At 39.8% G+C, this 24008-nt stretch overlaps 1 protein-coding gene across 11 annotated transcripts in view; it reads left to right on the top strand.

Annotated features, from left to right (window-relative positions):
- The window catches only part of DOCK10 (dedicator of cytokinesis 10), a 304461-nt gene that overhangs the window by 262958 nt on the left and 17495 nt on the right, over positions 1-24008 (top strand). For 5 of the 11 annotated variants that reach the window (XM_027514857.1, XM_027514851.1, XM_027514821.1 and 2 more), the window contains exons 37-51: positions 80-146; positions 371-418; positions 1366-1467; positions 4052-4176; positions 5825-5937; positions 9181-9318; positions 10353-10535; positions 11293-11403; positions 12738-12953; positions 14471-14528; positions 14855-14953; positions 19060-19166; positions 20898-21020; positions 21141-21254; positions 22949-22954. In XM_027514857.1, coding sequence (XP_027370658.1) covers positions 80-146; positions 371-418; positions 1366-1467; positions 4052-4176; positions 5825-5937; positions 9181-9318; positions 10353-10535; positions 11293-11403; positions 12738-12953; positions 14471-14528; positions 14855-14953; positions 19060-19166; positions 20898-21020; positions 21141-21254; positions 22949-22954 — 1610 coding nt within the window. The remainder of the gene's footprint in view (positions 1-79; positions 147-370; positions 419-1365; positions 1468-4051; positions 4177-5824; positions 5938-9180; positions 9319-10352; positions 10536-11292; positions 11404-12737; positions 12954-14470; positions 14529-14854; positions 14954-19059; positions 19167-20897; positions 21021-21140; positions 21255-22948; positions 22955-24008) is intronic. The other 6 variants (XM_027514867.1, XM_027514825.1, XM_027514876.1 and 3 more) reach the window with 3 other exon arrangements.

Here is a 24008-nt window from a genome sequence, read left to right as displayed (position 1 = left end):
TTAAAATTAAATTTAAAAAAAAAAAAGGAAAAAACTTTGAATTTCAAAGAGTCTCATGCTATTTGGTGTTTCCTTTCAGAGACTCTGATTGCCTACTGGCAAAGAGCCCCCAGTCCAGAGGTGTCTGACTTCTTCAGCATCTTGGAGTAAGTTTTAGAGTTGATTACTTAAGACTTTTTTTCTAGAACCTTCAAATGATTTTAGTATACCATTTTTCATTCTAAGTATCGTATGGTGAATAATCTGTCAATAATAATGCATAAACTATCTAAAGAAAACTGTATTTGTCTTTTAGTGCACTTGGATGAACACTTTGTATAGATAAAAAGGTATGAATAATTAGAATGTGACTTGTTTTTTTCCTTTCTAGCGTCTGTCTTCAAAATTTCAGATATCTAGGGAAACGGAACATAATAAGGTAATCATTTTAAACTCCAAAAGATTAGTCTGATCTTTTGAAAAGAATCATGAAAAGAATCATAGTCTGATCTTTTGAAAAGAGTCATATATGTGTGTGTTAGAAATCTTAAAATGCAAATAGGATTTTAAGGTTGACCTCATATTAAGTAAAGCATGTTTGATGATTACACTCCAGATTAACTTTTTTTTTTTTAGTATATTGGAAGTATTTTCTTAAATATGCATCTTCTAAGTTACATTCATATGAAGACAAATTGGTTGAAAAGCTACATGAAATGTGGTTTCCTTTCAGAAATGTGTGTTTGTGCTTTTTATTCGGACAACATTAACTGTTCTTTGATCTATTATGGATATAGTGTAATCATTAAACAATGCTTTGCTTAATGTGAAGTTTTAGTTGTTTTTTTTTTTTTTTTTTAGTTTTAAAACTGAAACTTCACATTAAGCAAAGCATGTTTGATGATTATACTATACCCATAGTAGATCCAAAAATAGTTAATGTTGTCCAAAGAAAAAGCACAAAACACACATTTCTGAAAGGAAACCACATTTCATGTAGCTTTTCAACCCATTTGTCTTCATATGAATGTAACTTAGAAGATGCATATTTAAGAAAATACTTCCAATATACTAAAAAAAAAAAAATTAATCTGGAATAACTGTGCTCTCATCCTTTCCCATAAGAGACAGCAGTGCCCCGCCCCCCCACCCCCCCCGCCCCCCCCCACCCCCCCCCCCCCCCCCCGCCCCAGCACATTCCCTAAACCCTCAATTTCCCATTTCCAGAAGAAAATGTGGTTTTCTTCTGGAAAAAAGTGGTTTGTTTTTGTTTTTATAACATATGAAAGATTTCATTGTCCAGTAATCTTTTGTCAGTTGCCATTTTTTGTTTATATATCAGTTGCAAACACTGAGCTAAGATTAAAACTTCAGTTTTCCTTGCAGAAAAATTGCTGCTGCGTTTAAATTCGTGCAGTCCACCCAGAACAATGGAACTCTCAAAGGATCTAATCCATCCTGCCAGACTTCTGGCCTTTTGTCACAATGGTACTGTCACATTTGCTTGATATTTAAAATTATATTGTGAGTGTACATGGATGTGTATATGTGTGTGTGTGTATTGGGCTTCTGCAGTGGCTCAGTGGTCAAGAATCCGCCTGCAATGCAGGAGCCAAAGGAGACGCGGGTTAAATCCCTGAGAAGATTGCCTGGAGGAGGACATGGCAGCCCACTCCAGTATTCCTGCCTGGAGAATCCCATGGACAGGGGAGCCTGGGGGGCTACAGTCTATAGGGTCACAGAGTGGGGCATGACTGAAGCAATTTAGCACACACACACATGCATATATATAGAGAGAGTGTGGATACACACACTATGTACATACACACACATGCATGTGTGTGTGTGTGTATATATATATGTATATTTTATACATATGAAATATCCCCTGGTGGCTCAGACGGAATAGTGTCTGCCTGCAGTGCCGAAGACCTGGGTTCGATCCCTGGGTCAAGAAGATCCCCTGGAGAAGGAAATGGCAACCCACTCCAGTACTCTCGCCTGGAAAATTCCATAAACAGAGGAGCCTGGTAGGCTACCGTCCGTGGGGTTGCAAAGAGTTGGACACAACTGAGTGACTTCACTTACTTACACTTGCTGCTGCTAAGTCGTGTCCAACTCTGTGCGACCCCATAGACGGCAGCCCACCAGGCTCCCCCATCCCTGGGATTCTCCAGGCAAGAACACTGGAGTGGGTTGCCATTTCCTTCTCCAATACTTATATGTATATTTCAAGCCAGACACAGATTTCAAATAACTCTGTATGTTTCTAAGAGGAAACCTTGTAAGTACTTCCCTATCTGGCCCACTAACTTGTAAAGACCTAAGAAGCAAGAATTACACCTTATTTATGTGACCTTATTTATGTACAGTATATTACTGTACAATGCCTTGTGTTGTTGTTGTGTGCTCAGTCATGTCCGAGTCTGTGACCCCAGGGACTGTAGCATGTCGGGTTCCTCTGTCCATGGGATTTCCCAGGCAAGAATACTGGAATAGGTTGCCATTTCCTTTTCCAGGGCATCTTCCCAATCCACAGATTGAACGTGGTCTCTGGTGTCTCCTGCATTGGCCGGTGGATTCTTGCATAGGGTCAATGAGTATCTTAATTTTTTTAAGCCTGGAAAGATATAATTCCAATCAATGACTATTTTCATGTTTGCTAATCTCTTGGTGACAAAGTAAACTGTGAGGTCGTATCTCCCCTTTCCTTTCAGTAATTTTAATAATTTAACCATATTCTTAGAGTTTAATGTAATTTTTTTAAGGGTCAAAGGCAATAAGGAAGCATATCTGGCCCCATAAGCTCATGTTAGTTTTTTTAGTCATCAGACTGATTTAACTAGCATAAAAAACCCAGGGTCACCCCTCATAAACTACCCTACAGAAAACATTAGCCTGAAATGCTACCTTAAAGCTCCTCTGGGTCTAGTCAATCCAAACTCTTTGCTGAAGTTTTCTCCAGCTTGATTTATTCTTCCCAGAGGTATCATGATAGTATACAATATGAAAATGGCTGTATTTTAGAAAGAATTTTAGAAAGTAATATGGAAGTAGTAAACGGCTAATAAATCATAGAATAAATTTTGCCTCTTTATCCATGGGGACCACTTGAGTGGCCCCCTTATGAGAAAGCAAATAAAAAATGTCATGGGCATGTTTTGGCAATTGGTAGTAGGAGAGAGGACCATAAACGATGACTTTAATGACAATCGTAACCCAGCTGAGGTCACTACAGTTTAGAGGCTGTCTGGTAAGTTAGACTTCAGGGTCCTCCCTGAACACCTCCTGATTTTTTCCCCAAAACCATGGCTTTTCCCAGCAGTTATAGACAGAAGGAGACAAAGTAATTCAGTCCCAAAGTTTAAGCCATATAGCCCCAAACCCATTATTCCCTATAGCTGCAGAAATGACCCAGACTCTCTTGGCTACTAAAAACCAAAGTCAGATTTCCTGGGCCCCGATCCACTCAGAGCACTTGATTTAGCCAGAACCAAATAAGCCTTGAGAAGTAAGACAAAGAGAAAACCATTGCTTCTTTTTGAGACTTCACTCTTCAGTATCTCTTCCTCCAAATACTAAGAAGTAAGAGTCAAAGAGTTGTTTCAGACCAAATTTTACTTTTTTATATTTTACCCCCTAAAAATAATTGATACCAATTGAGTTATGTAGTATTGTACTTTATAAATGTTTATCACTATGCCTTTCTAAGCAACCAATAGCCAGCATAACATCTATGGAATCCCATGATTTCATTAAATAGTGAATATGATTGTGCAGAATTTAATTCCGTATCTATTATTTTGGCAGATGAATTCTTTACTACTAGCGCCACCTGGGAAACTCATTATCCTTTAGTATCTATTATCATTCTGAACCTTTTTTTGGCTTAAATAAAATTTCTCCAAAAGTACTTTTAAATTTCTGTCATCGTGTCACCCCATAATTAATGGTTTTTCATAAAAAGTCTCATTTTTCACAAAAAATGTTAATATGACACAAGAGAATTTGAAAAAAACATTTGGTTTTCATATCCCTATGACTTTAACCATTTTTCTTATTTCATTTCCAGGATGCACACCACTTCCAGTCATGAAGGACAGAAGCAGCACAGATCACAAACTTTACCAATAATTCGAGGCAAAAATGCACTTTCTAACCCCAAACTCCTCCAGATGTTAGACAATACCATGACCAGTAAGTAAACCAGAAACAATAGCAACAAGATGGTTATCGTTTTTCTCTAGACATGTGCAGGAAATAAATTCATTCTGTTTCAGAATGTAGGGAATGTTGCTGTGCCCCTCAGACCACTGGTTTTCAGGCTTGCTGTAGCCCTGAGAATGTTCCTGAGGAGAGAATCAGCTGCTACTGCTGCTGCTAAGTCGCTTCAGTCGTGTCCGACTCTGTGCGACCCCATAGACGGCAGCCCAACAGGCTCGCCCGTCCCTGGGATTCTCCAGGCAAGAACACTGGAGTGGGTTGCCATTTCCTTCTCCAATCAGCAGGGAGTAGTTTAAAAACATAGTGTTTGGGACTTCCCTATTGTTCCAGTGGTAAGGACTCTGTGCTCCCACTGCACGGGGCATGGGTTGGATCCCTCACTGGGGAACCAAGGGACTCTGGCATCGTGAGAGTTATGGTGGCCTCTCTCAACCTGATTATTATCCCTCTGGGAAGAGGAAAAAGTTGCCTGTGTCCTAGAAGCAGCAGGCGTGCCATCTTGAATCCAGTGCTGCACACATTCTAGGTGTGAATGAGGTAAAAAACGAGATCCAGTCCTTTCATATCATGTAAGTGTGCTTGATTATGGACACATGACCAAAGTTAGCTATTTGACAGTATTTGCCTTAACCTGTAAATACATTTAGTACCTTTCTGAAGAGGTCATTCGTGCAGATCATCCACTCAGACTCTACATTTGATCTATTAACCTGGAGCATAAAACTTGACCCAGACTAATTATGGAGGAAATATGACTATACTGACAGCTGAACCAATGGAAAAGAAGTGGGAAATAAAGAACAGACTACTCTGATTCTTTAGAAACTCCATACCTGACCAATGAAAAGGGCACACACACTGTCTTCATTGGTTCAAGCTACTAAAACAAGATGCATCAGACTGCGTAGCTTAAATAAAAAATATTTACTTCTCCTAGTTCTAGAGGGTAGGAGATCCAAGATCAAGGTGCTAGCAGATTTGATGTCTGGTAGAAACCTGCCTTGCAAATGGCTACCTTCTTGCTGTGTCCTCACATGGTAGAGATAGAGATGATCCCTCTGGTATCTCTTTTTAAAAGGGCATTAATCCCAATCATGAGGGCTCCATTCTCATAACCTAATTACTTTTCAAAGACTCCACCTTCACATACCATCACATTGTGGATTAGGGCTTTGATTTATTTGCTTTTTCATACTGTTCTGACTCAAGGGACATGAGTGAGAGCACACTCCGGGAGATAGTGAAGGGTGGGGAAGTCTGATGTGCCACAGTCCACGGGGTTGCCAAGAGTCAGACATGACTTAATGACTCAACAGCAACAACAATATGAATTTTGGGGGAAACACACATATTCAGTCTATAGCATCCACTAAAAACTCTGTCTAGTATTCTTGCTTCAGCCGATAAAGAAATTGAATAAATGTAAGCATTTTGATTTACTAAATTACTCATCAAAACACCAGTGAAGATTGTGTGTCTATACATAGGTTGTATATTGTATCCACATTGTCCATATTGTATATATGTTGTATATGACTATGTTGCAATAGAAGAAAGTTTTTAATAGGGTACAAAGACTTGTCTCAGACCTTTATGCTGTTTTCTACTTTGGACTTTGTAGGCAACTCTAATGAAATAGACATTGTGCACCACGTGGACACGGAGGCCAACATTGCTACAGAGGTTTGCCTGACTATTCTAGACCTGCTGGCCCTCTTCACTCAGGTCCACCAGGTGAGTGTGACCACAGCATCTTCTGCAACATGACAAAACTAAAGATGGAAAAGTCATGTGAAGTCAAGAACATGTTTTTAAGACATTTAATGAAACCCATTAACCTTCCATAAATCAACCTGTGAGTGGAAAGCATCTTAAAGATGAGATTCAGAATTCATCAGTTCAGTTCAGTCACTCAGTGGTGTCTGACTCTTTGTGACCCCATGAACCGCAGCACACCATGCCTCCCTGTCTGTCACCAACTCCCAGAGTCCACCCAAACCCATGTCCATTTAGTCGGTGATGCCATCCAACCATCTCATCCTCTGTCATCCCCTTCTCCTCCTGCCTTCAATCTTTCCCAGCATCGGGGTCTTTTCCAGTGAGTCAGCTCTTCGCATCAGGTGGCCAAAGTAGTGGAGTTTAAACTTCAACATCAATCCTTCCGATGAACACCCAGGACTGATCTCCTTTAGGATGGACTGGCTGGATCTCCTTGCAGTCCAAGGGACTCTCAAGAGTCTTCTCCAACACCGCAGTTCAGAAGCATCAATTCTTCAGTGCTCAACTTTCTTTATAGTCCAACTCTCACATCCATACATGACTACTGGAAAAACCATAGCCTTGACTAGATGGACCTTTGTTGACAAAGTAATGTCTCTGTTTTTTAATATGCTGTCTAGGTTGGTGGTAACTTTCCTTCCAAGGAGTAAGCGTCTTTTAATTTCATGGCTGCAATCACCATCTGCAGTGATTTTGGAGCCCCCCAAAATAAAGTCAGCCACTGTTTCCACTGTTTCCCCATTTGCCATGAAGTGATGGGACCAGATCCCATGATCTTAGTTTTCTGAATGTTGAGTTTTAAGCAAACTTTTTCACTCTCCTCTTTCTCTTTCATCAAGAGGCTCTTTAGCTTTTCTTCACTTTCTGCCATAAGGGTGGTGTCATCTGCATATCTGAGGTTATTGATATTTCTCCTGGCAATCTTGATTCCAGGTTGTGCTTCCTCCAGCCCAGTGTTTCTCATGATGTACTCTGCATATAAGTTAAATATATTTTCCTGTTTGGAACCAGTCTGTTGTTCCATGTCCAGTTCTAACTGTTGCTTCCTGACCCGTATACAGGTTTCTCAAGTGGCAAGTCAGGTGGTCTGGTATTCCCATCTCTTGAAGAATTTTCCACAATTTGTTGTGACCCACACAGTCAAAGGCTTTGGCATAGTCAATAAAGCAGAAATACATGTTTTTCTGGAACTCTCTTGCTTTTTTGATGATCCAGTAGATGTTGGCAATTTGATCTCTGGTTCCTCTGCCTTTTCTAAAACCAGCTTGAACATCTGGAAGTTCACGGTTCACGTATTGCTGAAGCCTGGCTTGGAGAATTTTAAGTATCACTTAACTAGTGTGTGAGATGAGTGCTATTGTGCGATAGTTTGAGCATTCTTTGACATTGCCTTTCTTTGGGATTGGAATGAAAAGTGACCTTTTCCAGTCCTGTGGCCACTGCTGAGTTTTCCAAATTTGCTGACATATTGAGTGCAGCACTTTCATAGCATCATCTTTCAGGATTTGAAATAGCTCAACTGGAATTCCTACTAGTTTGTTCATAGTGATGCTTCAGAATTCATCAGAAGTTGGCAAATGCATAGCTGATATACACACAGACATTTCATTATTTTCCAATAATAGACACTTCTTTCTTCCTTGTTTTTCCTGTTTTATGTCAGGCAAGCTGGGCTGAGTGAGATGTGACCCTACGTTTTCAGTATCAGAGGGAGAGACCAATGATTCAACTAGATACAACAGATAAACGGACTTAACAGCTAGAGAAAACCAAGTGATGACGTTGAGCATCTTTTTGAGTGCTTACTTACCATCTGTAGATCTTTGGTGAAATGATACCACTACCAGCTCTTAGAATGGCTACAGTTAAAAAGTTTTGGCAAGAATATGGAGAAACTGGAAGTCTCATTCACTGGTGGTGGAAATGCAAAATGGTACAAACACCTTGAAAAACAATATGCTGAAATAAAAAATTAAACAGAATCTATCATGTGACCAGCCATTTCAATTCTAAGGATTTACCCAGGAAAAATAAGTGTTTGCTCACACAAAGCTTTATACATGAATATTCATAGAAGCTTTATTTTTAATAATGAAACACTGGAAACAACCCAAATGTACTTCAGCAGGTGAATGGATTTTCTAAAACAGTGATATAGCCATACAGTAGGATACTGCTCAGTTATGCTCAGTAAAAGAAGCCAAACAGAGCATGTTTTATATAATTCCTTTTAAATACAATTTTATAAAATATGAACTATAGAATTTGTATGTCAGTTACACCTCAATGAAGTTATTAAAAACTTCAGCTCAACCTGATGAACTTTTGAATGTTAAGGGTTTAATTAGAAAAAGTTGAACTGGTAGAATAAAGACTACACGAAACAGAATGATTGTACCAAGAAAGTCCTACGTTCAAGTAAAAAGTCAGCATGATGGTAGAAAAATCAAAATCCATGTTTTAATCCTTTATTGCTCAGTGGAAGTGTCAGTCAAATCCCATACATCTTACAGACTCTTCTATCAGTGCCTTCGAGGACCCGCCTGTCTATGACCTCTTCATCTTCTACCTCTCTCCTGACTGCACCCTGACTCACCATGCTTAGGCTACACAGCAAATTTTTTCTCCACCTTGAACTCACAAGCTCCTTTTCAGCTCAAGTCCCTGGTACCAACTTTTGTTTCTTACTTGGACAGTCCTCCCAGATCTGGCCAGGGCTGACTTTTTCAGCTCACCTGTCAATTCAACCATTAGAGGAGTCTTAACCATCCTACATAAAGTAATCCTACCCACCCCCCCACCCCCAACACAAAGCATTTACTTTCCTTCCTATTATCCTTCTACTCTGTTTTTTTATTTGGTAACTTTTTTCAGTCACTGCTGTGTATATGTTTCATTGGGAACAAGAATAAGACCTTCTTATTTTGCAGTTCATTTCCAGCATCCAAAATCATGCCTATCACATAGCAGATTGCTGTTGTTGAGTTGCTAAGTTATGTCCAACTCTTTGTGACCCCGTGAACTACAGCATACCAAGCCTCCCTGTACCTTACTATCTCCCGAAGTTTGCCCAAGTTCATGTCCATTGAGTTGATGATCCTATCTAACCATCTCATTGCCGGCCCAGAGAAAATATTTTTTGAAAGAATACAGGAGTCCTTCCACTCATCCTAAATAAGTGCTGTGTTGAATTTCCAGAGACAACTCCAACAATCTGAATGTCAGAATTCAATGATGAAAAGGGTCTTTGACACCTACATGCTCTTTTTCCAAGTCAACCAATCAGCTACCGCACTGAAGCACGTGTTTGCCTCGTTGAGGCTGTTTGTGTGCAAGGTAAGAGTCCAGGTTCCTTGGAGAGCTCAGTGAAGTGTTGATTACTGACACTGAAAGTGTTAGTCACTCAGCATGTCCGACTCTTTGTGACCCCATGGACTGTAGCCGGCCAGGCTCCTCTGTCCATGAAATTCTTCAGGCAAGAATAGTGTAGTGGGTTGCCAAGCCCTTCTCTGAGGGATCCTCCCGACCCAGGGATTGAACCCAGGTCTTCTGCATTGCATGCAGATTCACCACCATCTGAGCCACCAGGGACGCCCATTACTGACAATAAACAAGCACTAATCCTTACGTCTCTCAGTAGGGTGGAAAGAAGGGTGGTTTGATTCTATGTTGATTTATTTGGTTTTATTAGACTGTTTGATTCATGGTCTCAGAATAAGTTCACAGCCTTGATGGCTTATCTGCTGGATATAAAAAGGGAATAAAATTGGCATTTGGCTTCCAATTCTTTGGGTTCTCAGTGTTTGTGGCAGAGTTAGGTAAAATATACACCATCAACTGTGATTTTAAATCGTTCCACTTCAAAAGAGTCCCCTTTGAGGACCTGTGGCTTTACAATGTTGAGTGAATAGAAACTATCTCAAAGCTCTCATTCTGTTTCTTTGAGTAATCATCCATTATTGATGCAAAGGATACTTACAACATGTTATTTAGTCACTCAGTCATGTCCGACTCTTCTGTGACCCCATGGACTGTACCCTGCCAGGCTTCTTGGCCATGGGATTTCCCAGGCAAGAATTCCCAGGAAGTGGGTTGCCATTTCCTCCTCCAGGGAATCTTTCTGACCCAAAGATCAAACCTGCATCTTCTGCATTGGCAGGTGGATTCTTTACCACTGGGCTACCATGAAAGCCCCAATACTAGCATCGACTTAGGTAAATAAAATTATATCTTCTTCCACCTACAAATGGTAGAAAAAGTCTAGGTTTAAAAAAAAAAAAGGATTTTGTTCTAAGGAATTTTCAAATATGAGAATGAACAGAGCGAAATGAAGGAATTTGCTCATTTCACCAGCACTTCTGTCTCCACAGTTTCCTTCAGCATTTTTCCAAGGGCCTGCTGACCTGTGTGGATCATTCTGCTATGAAGTCCTAAAATGCTGTAACCACAGGTCACGGTCAACTCAGATGGAAGCATCAGCACTTCTATACTTCTTTATGAGGAAGAATTTTGAATTTAACAAGCAGAAGTCAATTGTACGGTCGCACTTACAAGTAAGTGCTGCCAGTTTTCATTAATGTTGTTAAAACCACTCATCTGTTTCAGCATTGATACAAGCTTCCTGTTTCCAGGGCAACCAGATCCCCATTCCTTCATCAGATTCCTCTTTAAGGATGCTCATCACACTCAGTTCTGATTCACAGAAAGAGGGCAGCTGGACAGAAATTAGCAAAGTCCATAATTCCACTTGTACTTTTCCTTTTTTCTGCCAGGGAATAAATAGAATCATATGGAACTGAGGTCCCCAACCCCAGTTTGGTCGATGGCCTGTTAGGAACTGGGCCACAAAGCAGGAATTGAGGGGAAAGCAAGCAAGTGAAGCTACATCTGTATTTACAATCACTCCCTATTGCTCCCCTTACTACCTGAGCTCACACTCAGGGCTCTCACTGATTCTGCATTATGGTGAGCTATATAGTTACTTCATTATGTATTACAATGTAGTAATAATAGAAATAAAGTGCACAGTAGATGTAGTTACTTGGATCATCCCAAAACCATCCCCCCTGCCCCTGTCTTCCACAAAACTGGTCCCTGGGGCCGAAAAGGTTGCAGACCACTGATAATAGAATATACAACTTGAGAAACCATGACTATTTCTAGGATGCCAAATTCCACCAGATTCTGAGCACATTCGTTGGGCCTACAGGGATATATTCATGATACATCCACCCAAGTCAATGGTTTTCTTTACACCTACTATTTTGGAGTTACTTACTTTTGAGGCTCCATTTTTGTTTTCTCTTTCAGCTCATCAAGGCCGTAAGCCAGTTAATAGCTGATGCTGGGATTGGAGGCTCTCGTTTTCAGCATTCCCTTGCTATTACCAATAATTTTGCTAATGGAGACAAGCAAATGAAAGTAAGAAATGCATTGTGGACTTTTTTTAAGGAATTGGGAATAAACTAAGCTGTTGGATTCTTTTTATGAGATGTCAAAATCACAAAAAAACACAAATTCTGCATTTTATTTATTGACACTTTGAGTCCTGACATTGAATTTGCTTCTACTTTGAGCATGTAATCTGTTAAGTGATATTACCAAGGTATGGGGCTGAATGATATGGGACAATAAAACTAACCACATATATCAAATATATATATATATAAAGCACAGTGATTCTCTCATGATCCTACTCTTGGTCAAATTCATTTTACCTTTCTTTTAGAACTTTGTGGGGACATCTCCTTCAATCATTATACTGAAAAGTCCTGGGGTAGAGCCTAGTGACAGGCATGAGTGAACCCAGGGATTAAAATAATGTTTTCAGATCTCTTTCCCCTACCGCCTCTACTTTTTTGCCTCTCTGTCTCTCAGTTCAATTTTCTTCGTTTACTTCATTTACAGGTAGGCTGTCCCCATGAGCTTAGTCTCTCAGAAATTCTGAGAACACTGGTAGTAATCTGTGAGTGGGAAATTAAAGTTCCTAGACTGAGTCTCTTTGATCCAACCTTGTATCATATACCCAATCCCTAAACCAATCACTGTGACCTGGGGTATCAAAGAATATGATTGATTATCCAGGCCAGTATCATGCCCAGCCCTGGGAAGGAAGTGGTGTTATTGTTCAGTCAGTAAGTTGTGTCTGACCCTTTGCAACCCCATGGACTGCAGCACACCTCTGTCCTTCACTATCTCCCAGAGTTTGCTCAAATTCGTGTCCATTGGGTCAGTGATGCTATCTAACCATCTCATCCTCTGCTATCCTCTTCTGCTTTTGCCTTCAGTCTTGCCCAGCATCAGGGTCTTTTCCAGGGAGTCGGCACTTCTCATCAGGTGGCTGAAGTATTGGAGCTTTAGCTTCAGCATCAGTCCTTCCAATGAATATTCAGGGTTGATTTCCTTTAGGATTGACTGGTTTGATCTCCTTGCAGTTCAAGGGAAGGAAGTAGACACATGCAAATCACACAAACCAGAGCCAGAGAGGATGCTAGATGATGTCAAAGGACAGTTAGGATGCTGTCACTAGAAGAATATAGGCTAGAAGACAAAGTGGACTCTACTATGACTCATCTTCAAATGTGCACAACCGCAATCACAATACATAGAATTTATCCACAGAGAATATACATATTTGTGAACAGTGTATAAAATGCACCGACCATGATGCCATGCCATAGCTAAAAGCATAACTTGAAGTGAGTTAACTTGTGAAATCTAAACAGATAATGACCCAGGCTCTCTGTTTTCCAAAGAACAGCAATTTCCCAGCAGAGGTGAAAGACCTGACTAAACGAATAAGGACTGTTTTGATGGCCACGGCTCAGATGAAGGAGCATGAGAAGGATCCAGAGATGCTGGTGGATCTCCAGTACAGCCTGGCAAACTCCTACGCCAGCACCCCTGAGCTGCGGAGGACCTGGCTAGAAAGCATGGCCAAAATTCATGCCAGAAACGGAGACTTATCTGAGGTGATCAGCAAAGACTCGGTCCTTCTTTGTCAGCATAGTCCTCTTAATCAGGACCATTGGATTGTCATTTACATCAGGAATATAAAAAGTTACCGTATTGCCCAACTAATGTCAATATGACCTGATTTTATTGGGTTGACCAAAACGTTCATTCAGGTTTCTCTCTAAGAGTAGATGGAAGACCCAAATGAACTTTTTGGCCAACCCAACATGTCATGTGCAATACATTTGCATGTAAGATTCAAGGATACCTGACTCCATGTAAATGATATCAAATAAAAGCCAGAGTCTAGGGGGACCACCTGCAGTTGTAGGATGTGCAGTGGAGACCAAATGCTAAAGCCTGAGGCTAGGGACGATGATTGTAAGGGTATCTGGAAATTAAAAGTTATGTAAGTTACTGTTGTGTGTGTTAAAACTTCTTCCCTGGAATTAGAGTGAAATGGGGAAACATACCATCATGGTGAGTAAAGGCAGTTTCGAGTAATATGTCCTCATGCGCAACTCATCGAACTAGCAATAGGTTCACAGTTCTAAGGGCCATGTTGATGACAGGCCACTGTGTGACAGTTATAAATCAATAGCTAACCTTCCTATGTCTGTTTAAACACTGGTGGATTTATGGGCAACAACTCACAGCACCCACGTGGAGCAGTTCCAGACACTCAGTGGGAAAGTTCTGCTTTGTTCCCAAAATTTTGCCCGCTTTGGGAAGAGATGAGTTTGTCCAAGAAACCTGTAATTCTTCTAAATGCAGGTGAAGGGCTCTGGGATGGACGTAGATCTGAGCAGAGGCCTCACTGGATAGCAGTTCGGTGAGGACACAGAAGAGCGACTCCAGTTCCCTTGGATCACCCTGAATGTGGAGAAGTTCTCCACAAAACTTCGAAAGGAAATGCTGAAGTCATTTGGATTCTTCACCCGCTCAGCATCTAGTGTGTGTTGAGCAATGTTCTAGGGCTTTGCAATAGATTTTAAAGGGCAATAAAATGTCACTGAAATAATCTGGTTAAAGAATGCATACACGATACATTAGGTCACACTATTTCATCAACTGCTGCCTCTTGAGGCTACCATTTAAAGATGACAGAAATTCTAAGGGGGTCTAGGGCTGGAGGTTAAAAAAAAAAAGTAAGAAGACAGCTAATTTTCACTTCCAGTTTATATCCAGATGCTGTTTAGAGAAAGAGGAGAAACATAGATATTAATGCAGGAAGATAATTCTGTAGAAAAATTCTTCAAGTCAGTTCATTCACCCACCTGGAAACTAAATCAAGAAAAGCAAACCAAAAAAAAAAAAAAACCCCAAATATACTTTTTATTCTTGAGGGTGTACTTTTTGGAAATCTAATTGATTGTTACTTTTGGTTCTACCATGAAAAGGATTTCTCTGCATATTCTGATTTGGAATACAGACCTTCCTTGGAGGATTAGTCTGAATTAGACTGATAGTAAAATCTTTAGTATGAGATAGATGGTAAAATCTTCCTCTCACACTATTTGCTTTTCTCTTACAGGCGGCCATGTGTTATATCCATATAGCTGCCCTCATTGCAGAATACCTGAAAAGAAGGGGTAAGACAACCACGTGTGGGGAGAAATCAACATGTCAAAACCTGATAGATAAACTAATACATACAATGTATTTATTAGCTTTAAATTGATTAATCTCAGTGTTTTAGCAGTGTTAGTTTTCACAGATATTTCTAATGACGCTGTACTTTTGAGTTTTACCTTTCTCTTCATGTCATCATCGTGTTTATTTTATGCACAACCCGGCTAACTGGTCCACTTCTTAGTTCCAAATGAGAAGGCTTCACTGGTTAACGATTCATAGTTTCATAAGCTTGAATTAACATAAACTTGTAACAATGTCCTAACTTCATCTTGCACTGCCATAGGTTACTGGAAAATGGAAAAGATTTGCGTACCATCCCTGCTCCTGGAGGATGTCCACCCTTGTGATAGCAATCCATTACTAACAACTCCCAGTGGAGGAAGTGAGTGATTTAACTGGGCTCCTTTACCCCCAGGGCATGGTGCAGAGGAAACCATGTCCTGATTCAGTTTCACGCCAATGAAACTTTTAAATGTATTCCCAAAAGCAAAAACTGTCTCGGACCTACATAACTTACTCTGTCGAAACCCAAAGTTCTTACCATTCAGAAATTCCATCATCAAACTTTATGAAGTTTAGGGACCTCAAGAGTTCTCAGCAAACAGAAGTGCATCTTATATAATATTATGGCCATGTTTTGTTATCAGTTTGCATGCTAGACTGTCTTTGGGATTCTATTCTGAAATGGATGAATTGTTTAAAATTGCAAGGGAAATCCATTTTATTGTTGAAATGTCATAAAACTGTTTATTCAAAATAAGGAGTGCAGAAAAGTGACATATAAATATAGTATACAGGACCGTGGGCTTCCCAGGTGACTCTGTGGTAAAGAATCCGCCTGCCAATGCAGGAGACGCAGGTTTGAATCTTGAGTTGGAAAGATCCCCTGAAGTAGGAAGTGGCAACCCACTCCAGTATTCTTGCCTGGAAAATTCAATGGACAGAAGAACCTAGCAAGCTACAGTCACATGGGTCCACAGAGTCGGACACGACTGAGCAACTGAGCATGTACACGCACATACCAGGACTGTGCCTATAATCTACATGTTTCAGTTTCTTTAAGTATACATTGATTCTGACAATTTATAACGTATAGTAATTTACAGTATAATCTTCCTTTAATTAAAAATATTCCGTCTTTAACATCTGATAAACATTTTGTAATAATAACCAAAGAATTATACTTTGTAAAAAAAACAACAATGTATCCTTATAAAATTCTGTTCAAACCCAGTTTATGAACTTCAGTCTATCTCATAATACTCTCTTAACTTTCAAAATGAAATGGAAAACTCAGTGTATGAACAAGAGAAACAAATATTTAAATGTTTAGATTAAAATATCTAAACAAAAGGGAAATGGACTTTGGTTGTATCATTCTGGAAACATAATTCTTTTGGTCCCTTATTCTTTTAAATATGTATATATCTCCCAAAGAGTTTCGGTGGATTTTGCAAATAAGATATTTGAACCAAATGACCAAAGTGAATTCTGAGACAGTATGCTCATTCGTTTGAGGGCCTTGAAGAAGACACCAGACTTGGCCTCATGACTCATGTCCACGATAAAATTCAAGGGTCTCCTTGCTCAGTTTCATGCTTCCTATTTATACAGGCAAGTCATCAAAACCATTCTTGTTTTATTTAACATGCCCTTCGTCCTCATCTGTTTTTTTCATAATCAGATACCATACAGCTCCATAAAAGTTATTTTGAGAAACCTGATAAAACTAGGTGTCAGTTTGAGAAGTTGTGGGAACTTGTAGCCCAAAACGTATCTAAATCTTGAATATTCAAAAAAGATCTAAATATGTTTAGACCAATAATGATATTGGAATAATATATCCATTTAGAAAAATATATATACCTATTGACCTTTGGACAATGAGAAGGTTGGGACACCCAACCCTGGGGATAACTTTACAGTTGGCCCTGCATATCCACATCCATTGATTTGACCAACCACAGACAGTGCAGTGCTGCAGTATGTACTTACTAAAAAATCTGCATTTAAGCAGACCCATACAGTTCAAATCTGGGTTGTTTAAGGGTCCACTGTATGTGTTTTATAAACTTTAAATATTGAAGGTGATTATTTATGATACATTAGCATATATTTCGGAGAAGGCAATGGCACCCCACTCCAGTACTCTTGCCTGGAAAATCCCATGGATGGAGAAGCCTGGTAGGCTGCAGTCCATGGGGTCACTAGAGTCAGACACAACTGAGCGACTTCACTTTCACTTTTCACTGTCATGCATTGGAGAAGGAAATGGCAACCCACTCCAGTGTTCTTGCCTGGAGAATCCCAGGGATGGCGGAGCCTGGTGGGCTGCCATCTATGGGGTCACACAGAGTCGGACACGACTGAAGTGACTTAGCAGCAGCAGCAGCAGCAGCAGTGTGTGTGTGTGTGTGTGGAGAAGGCAATGGCACCCCACTCCAGTACTCTTGCCTGGAAAATTCCATGGACTTAGGAGCCTGGTGGGCTGCAGTCCATGAGGTCGCTAGGAGTCGGACATGACTGAGCGACTTCACTTTCACTTTTCACTTTCATGCATTGGAGAAGGAAATGGCAACCCACTCCAGTGTTCTTGCCTGGAGAATCCCAGGGACGGGGAAGCCTGGTGGACTGCCGTCTATGGGGTCGCACAGAGTCGGACACGACTGAAACAACTTAGCAGCAGCATATATTTGTATTCGTTGCCATACATCTGAAGCTCACTGGCATGTATTTGAAGTCTTCAATGTGTTTCTATGTTGTGATGTTTCTAAGTCAGAGAAGTAAACTGTCCCTTCACTACAGTGTACACATGATAAGAAGACAGTTGGCCCTCTGCATGTGGGAATTCCAGATCTGCAGATTCAACCAACCACTCCATCAGTGAGAATCCACAGATACAGAGGGCTCATCCTACTATGTCGTTTAAAATAAAGGACTTGAGCATTGTGAAAAGGAAGTGTTAGTCCCTCAATCATGTCTGAATCTTTACTAGGCTCCTCTGTCCATGGAATTCTCCAGGCAAGAATACTGCAGTGGGTAGCCATTCCCTTCTCCAGGGAATCTTCCTGACCCAGGGATCAAGCCCAGGTCTCCTGCATTGCAGGCAGATTCGTTACCATTTGAGCCATCTGGGAAGCCCAACATTTGTTTGGTGGAGTTGGGTCTTAGTTGTGGTATGTGCGATCTTTAGTTGCGGCATGCAAACTTTTAGTTGTGGCATGTGGGTCCCCGACCAAGAATCGAACCAGGGCCCCTTGCATTGGGGATGCAGAGTCTTAACCACTGGACCACCACCATTTGTAGAGTTTAGTATCTGCTGGGGGTCCTGGAATCGATTCTCTGTGGATATTGAAGAACAACTATAGAGGTGAATTTAGGTGACTCCATAAAATACAGCTTCTTCGGTTGTACTAACAACCATCATCGTCCAGGAAGTACTATGTCATGGCTTTTCCTGCTCTATTCAATCCTCATATATTTTAATGTATTTAATTACCAAAGAAAAATGCTAATAAAACGTTGGAAAGTAGAATTTTTAATACAAAGATTCAATTGCAATAATTATTATCATTATCATTTCTAGCATGTTTTGGGGTGATAATTTAGTCACATAGCCAATGACCTGATTATTAAAAATGTAAATATCCACAAAAGTATTAATTATAACTTAAAATGCACTTGCTCCAAGGTAGGCAACCGCACTAAGTTCTGTGCTGTGGAAATATCTCAGTTAATTGCCAATAAGGAGTCTGTGTGTTAGATGCTGTTATCCCTGCCTGTTTATAGGACCTAAAGAAGTTAGGCAGTCTGCCCCGGATGCCCCTGGTTAGCTTGTGATGGGGCCATGTTCAAGGGCTGGTCTGTCACTCCAGACTGTGCTCTTAACCTCTCATATTCCTTTAACGTTCTGATCTGACCCCTGTCTGGACACATTGCTCATTATCAACTATTTTCATATGCATCTGCAGAGTTCCATCTTTCTTAGTCTTGGTGCCCATGAAGCTAAGAAATCTTGAGAAGTTTTCTAAATAATGCAAAAGAGTGAAAGTTAGTGAGTACTGTGTATTGTTTTTAGAAGGCAGTGATGATAACTGGGTATTTTCTCAAATACTAATGCTTTGAATCCTTTCAGCATCCTTGAGATTAGATATTAATGTCCCTGATTTAACAAATAAGGGATACAGACTCCAAAAAGCTAATTAAACCAGAACATTGAAGTACATCAATCCACAAGCCTGGGTTCTGTCCATAATCCCATAATAGCTCCTTAGAGAAAGCAGGTCAGCTGAGAACAATACAAAAATTATAAAAAAGGGAAAACTGGTTTCCTGGCAGAGTATTTATCAACAGTCATAATCTAACTATCTCATTGATGTGTGAGTATTATAACCACCACATGTAACATCATGTAACACAAAGTCACTATCTAATCCATGCAGGATTTGGCTCAAATAATAATGTTCCATTTTCCTCTGTCCTCTTAAGGCATGTTCTCTATGGGCTGGCCAGCTTTTCTGAGCATTACACCAAACATTAAAGAAGAAGGGGAAATGAAAGAAGATTCTGGCATGCAAGACACGCCATACAATGAGGTTAGATGAAAATTATCGAATATATTGTAATTAAGTAAGAAGATACATTGAATTGTAACATTAAGTAGGAAGGAGAAGATCTCATTCCAAAATCAAAGTTACCCTATAACATGACTTAGGCAAAATAAAATACAAGCTAAAATTAAGCTAGATTCATAGATATCAAATTCCACTGATAAAGTGAAAATTTAAACTAACTTTTAATTCTCTAAGATGGACCCAAATTTATGCAATCAGCTCTTCTACAAAATATAAAATATGATAAGGAATGCTGAAAATTTTTTGAGCTGGTCACTTTTTTTAGTGCATTGGAAAATTTATTAACAAAGAGACTTGAACAGAAAGTCTCACTAGTTTCTGCAGAAAACCTCCTGGTATGCAGACTACAGTTATTTTTCAAAAGAAGCTTTCTATCAGGAGTTACTTAGCAACAATTCAAGTGAATAAAATAGAGCTCCCCTCCTCAAGTAAATAAAATATTTCAAAAGCTAATTTTTATTCATAATATTACATAGGTTTAAAAAAGGATTCAGAAAACAAATCTTGGGGGACATGTTAAAGAAATCTTAGATAAGGCTGTACATTAATTGAATGTACGTTGCAAACAGTAAATGTAACTACACATTTGCATTAACTATTTCAAACTGTTTAAAATCTTTTCTGAAAAGACACTGAAAACATTCCAGCAGTATTATCCACTTGCTTTAGAAAGTATATAATTTGGTTCAGTTGAACATTTATTAAGCTCTTAGTATATGTGAGACATTGAGACAAAGATAAATAAGGCAAATTTATTTGGGGAGACAAAGATAATAAGGCATAATCCCAGTTCTTGAAGAGTTTAGAATCTTGTGAAAGATAAACATCCTTCAAGGTGGGGGCAACCACTCTAAGACCCAATAGCTAAATCTAGGCATCGTCTACAGCTGCAGTTAAAAAGGGAATACTTTTTAACGTGACAATAATTAGAATGCAGATGATGGAACATAAATAAAAGCTCTGCAGACTTTTGCACTGGGTCTTGACATTTGCTAGGATTTAAAAAGTGTCAGATGAGAAACTAAGTTTCTCAAAGGAGCAGCAGCAACATCACAGGCAAAAGTATGGAAATTATAAAGCATCCTAAGAATGGTGTGGTACCATCTAGTACAGCCAAAGTGCCAAGTCCATGCCAAGGTGCTGAAGGGGAGGGCCACTGAAAGGGAGGTTGGTACCTGATTCTGGAGCTCCTTCAATGTCATGCTAGAGAGTTTAGGCAGCAGTTCATACGCACTGGAAAGGTTTGGGACAGTGGCAAGCTCATGATCAGGTTGATGTCTTTGGAAGAAAGATTACTAGAGAGCTACTCACAGGACCAGTACGACCAAACTGGAGAGGGAAAACAGTTTAGCTTGCAAACTATTTCATGGTGTCTGGGAGTGAGGAAACAGGAGTCTGATCTAAGCCTGTGACTCTGGGAATGGAAAAAAAAAAAAAAACCTGACAGATCTGAATACTTTTCATAGATTTAAATTAGCAAGTTTGAGGGACTAATAATGTTATGGAAAGAGAAGAATCCTAGAAGACACCACTATACCTCCCGGGATGGATGTAACTGCCAGTCACAAAGATGAGGGATGCAGAAATCCCACTATGAAAAAGATTGACAGTGCAGTAGTTTTGGAAGCAAGTTTCAGGGATGGGACACAGTCTTCATTGTGTAAAATCACATTTTCATTTGGGGAATTGCAGAATATCCTGGTGGAGCAGCTGTACATGTGTGTGGAGTTTCTTTGGAAGTCTGAGAGATATGAGCTCATCGCTGATGTCAACAAACCCATCATTGCAGTCTTTGAGAAGCAGAGAGACTTCAAAGTAGGTGTTATAAACCCAGGAGTTAATTCAAATATCCTTCATTACACCAGAGAATTACTTACAATTTTCTCTTTTTTATGTTGGCTTCATCTTCATGAAACCCTTTGTTTCTGTTTTCAGAAATTATCCGATCTTTACTATGATATTCATCGGTCATATCTGAAAGTTGCAGAAGTGGTGAATTCAGAGAAGCGACTCTTCGGTCGCTACTACCGTGTGGCATTTTATGGGCAGGTAAGTTTCCTACTAATATGAGCTTTAATGTTGAGTAGTTGATTGCTGTCTTTCATTCTTAACAAGACATCTAAATATATGTGCCATAGGACTCAGGGGGTGGGGTGAGGGTAGGAATATGTTTGGGTATATTTGAGTGTTTCTCTAAGTGTGAGGGTCTATGTGTTTAGCCAGAAAAATGTACTAAATTGAAAAATAAATGAGCAGAGCCCTCCTTGGGTCCTAATACAGATCGAGTTAAAATAGTGATTTTGAATTTCTTGAAGAAAGAAGTCACTTCTTCTTCAGCACCCTCCTCCAATTCTCCCCAAAACGTCTAAATACAGGTTTGCATCATATTTGAAAGTGAAATTTAATTGAATATTTTTAAGCAATGCAATCCATAGCATTCCAGTAAATAAAAGGTTCCTAAGGGCTCTACCATGTTAAAGCCATGAACCTTTGACTTTAAAATCATTCATTTTCTTTTCTCCTACTTTCAAACCATCACTGCTTCTCCGCAGAAAGTAATCTACTTGTTTTGTTTCTTATACTAGAGGTCAATATCATTTCAAAGTGATTTTTCTCAGTTTACTGCATAAATAATGAACAAGATAGAAAATATTAGCTAGCCATAGCATTGGCCTAAAAGCAAAATGAACTTATGTTATATATTAATTATGAATGTCTCTGAGCCATGCTTTAAGTGGGATAAACCCAGGGACCATCCTGTTTCTTTCCTGGAGGGCTTATAACCTTAATGTATTTCAGCACTCACATTTCAGACTATTACTTTCATGGAGAATCATTCCATCCTTTTATTTTCACAGTTAGAATGACTCTCAGCCCCGCTGTCTTCCATTTTTTTCTCCCTTCATGTAAAGCACAGTTTCACATGGCTTCTTGTCCTCCTCAGACTCCTCTAAGGCTGCAGACAAAAGCATCAAATTCAGCATGGTCATTCTAGATCATTTACCACTGAAGTCTTTTGGAAGACATACATTGTCCTGTAATCACCAAAGGCGGTTTAAAAACTAACATCTAAATTAGTCAAGATAGCTGCTGTCTCCCTGGAAAGAAAAGTTAGCCACTTACCATAAGCAAATTAATCCAACGTAGATTTCCCCCACTGCGCAGGAGCGTCAGGACTGTGTATACAGTCTACAGAAAGAAGCTAAGTTTACACATTTATGAATTCCCAGGAAAAGAATCTGAACTATCTGAAGTGAGAATGTGTATTGGGAGAGAAAAATATGGCAATCTGCTGGAGGGGAGGAAAGAAAAGGACATGATCTTTCAAACCAGCAGTAAACAAAAAACAACTCTTGACCTTAATGAAACCTTCACAAGAAAAATGGCAGAAAACCCCATCAGGAAGGGAATGTGGGAGCTGAGGGATTGTAGGAGAAAGACAAGGGTTTTCCAGGAATGGCCACGAACTAACTGAGCAGTACAGAAGTGACAGATAAGATGTGAGTTCAGCAAACCTAAATTTGAGTCAACAACTGTTCCAGCGATCTTCCCAAAGAAAAAGTAATGAACTGCTGTTAGTATTCTCTGGTCACGGAGACCAGAATGCCTACCTGATGGTTTCTCCAACCAACGTCTAAGATGCTGTTTACTAGACAGGTGGAAATGAAACAATTATGCTCCTTTCCAATGAGATTTTAATGCAGATGTTTACTTTTTTCTTCTTTTGGTCTTGATTGTTCCAGGCTGTGGTAAGTTCTCTCCCTCTCTCCATTTGCATGCCCTAATAAGCCTCACACTTCCCTCCGTGTGGTTTTACTGAACCCTAACTTTTTTGTGCAAATGAACGTTCAGTACCAAGGTAAGATAATCCCACTTCCATTCATTTTGGAGTCATCCTGCATTTCTGGAACTAAATTGTGTTTATTCCAGTTATCTGAATTACAAAAATGTATACTTTGCTTTTCATATCTAATATCTTTCAGCACAGAGGTCGGTGTAGTATGAAAAGCTACATACACACACATATGCACACAGAGAAACATGGGCACCACATGTTTGAAATATATGGATAGTAGACTAACTGTTGGAACTTGCCTGCTCAGTTCAGGCCACCAGAGTTGCAGCTGATTAAGAAGAAAGCAATGGGCAGAATTTCAAAAGCTGTAGCAATGGCCATTGGTGGGTATCTTCTGGGGTCCTGAAAGGACTATGCCTTTTCCAAATAAAATGAGTATTGTGGAGAAATAGGACTCTCTTTAGTAGTGAACTCTGAGCATTCTTAAAGGCAGTGGTATTAATTCCCAGTATAAGTGATAAACTACAGTAAATCAGGTTAAGTCTCCTCAGATGTAAAAAGAACCTATGTAAAAAAAACTGGAGGACAAGCCAAAGGCAGTACATGACAGCACCTAGAGATTTGTGACACAGGATTTTCCCTGTTATTTTGAACTGTATGAACTTTCCCATATTCAACCATTTTTTACTTACAAAGATGGCAATTTCATGTGGCTCAAAAAATTACTTTTGAAAAGAACTGGAAGTGAAAGTGTTCATAGCTCTGTTGTATCTGACTCTTTGTGGCCCCAGGGACTGTAGCCCATCAGGCTCCACTGTCCATGAAATTCTCCAGGCTAGAATACTAGAGTGGGTAGCCACTCCCTTTTCCAGGGGATCTTCCCCACCCAGGAATCAAACTCGGGTCTCCTACATTACAGACAAATTCTTTACTGTCTGAGCCACCAGGGAAACCCAGCTGGCAAGGCAAAATCTTTCAGTGTTCACACATTGTCCACAGCTCTGCTT

Source organism: Bos indicus x Bos taurus, chromosome 2 (genome assembly GCF_003369695.1).
Source record: "Bos indicus x Bos taurus breed Angus x Brahman F1 hybrid chromosome 2, Bos_hybrid_MaternalHap_v2.0, whole genome shotgun sequence".
Taxonomy (NCBI): domain Eukaryota; kingdom Metazoa; phylum Chordata; class Mammalia; order Artiodactyla; family Bovidae; genus Bos; species Bos indicus x Bos taurus.
The sequence above is the reverse complement of the archived record's forward strand: the minus strand, read 5'-3'. Positions and strand labels throughout refer to the sequence as shown.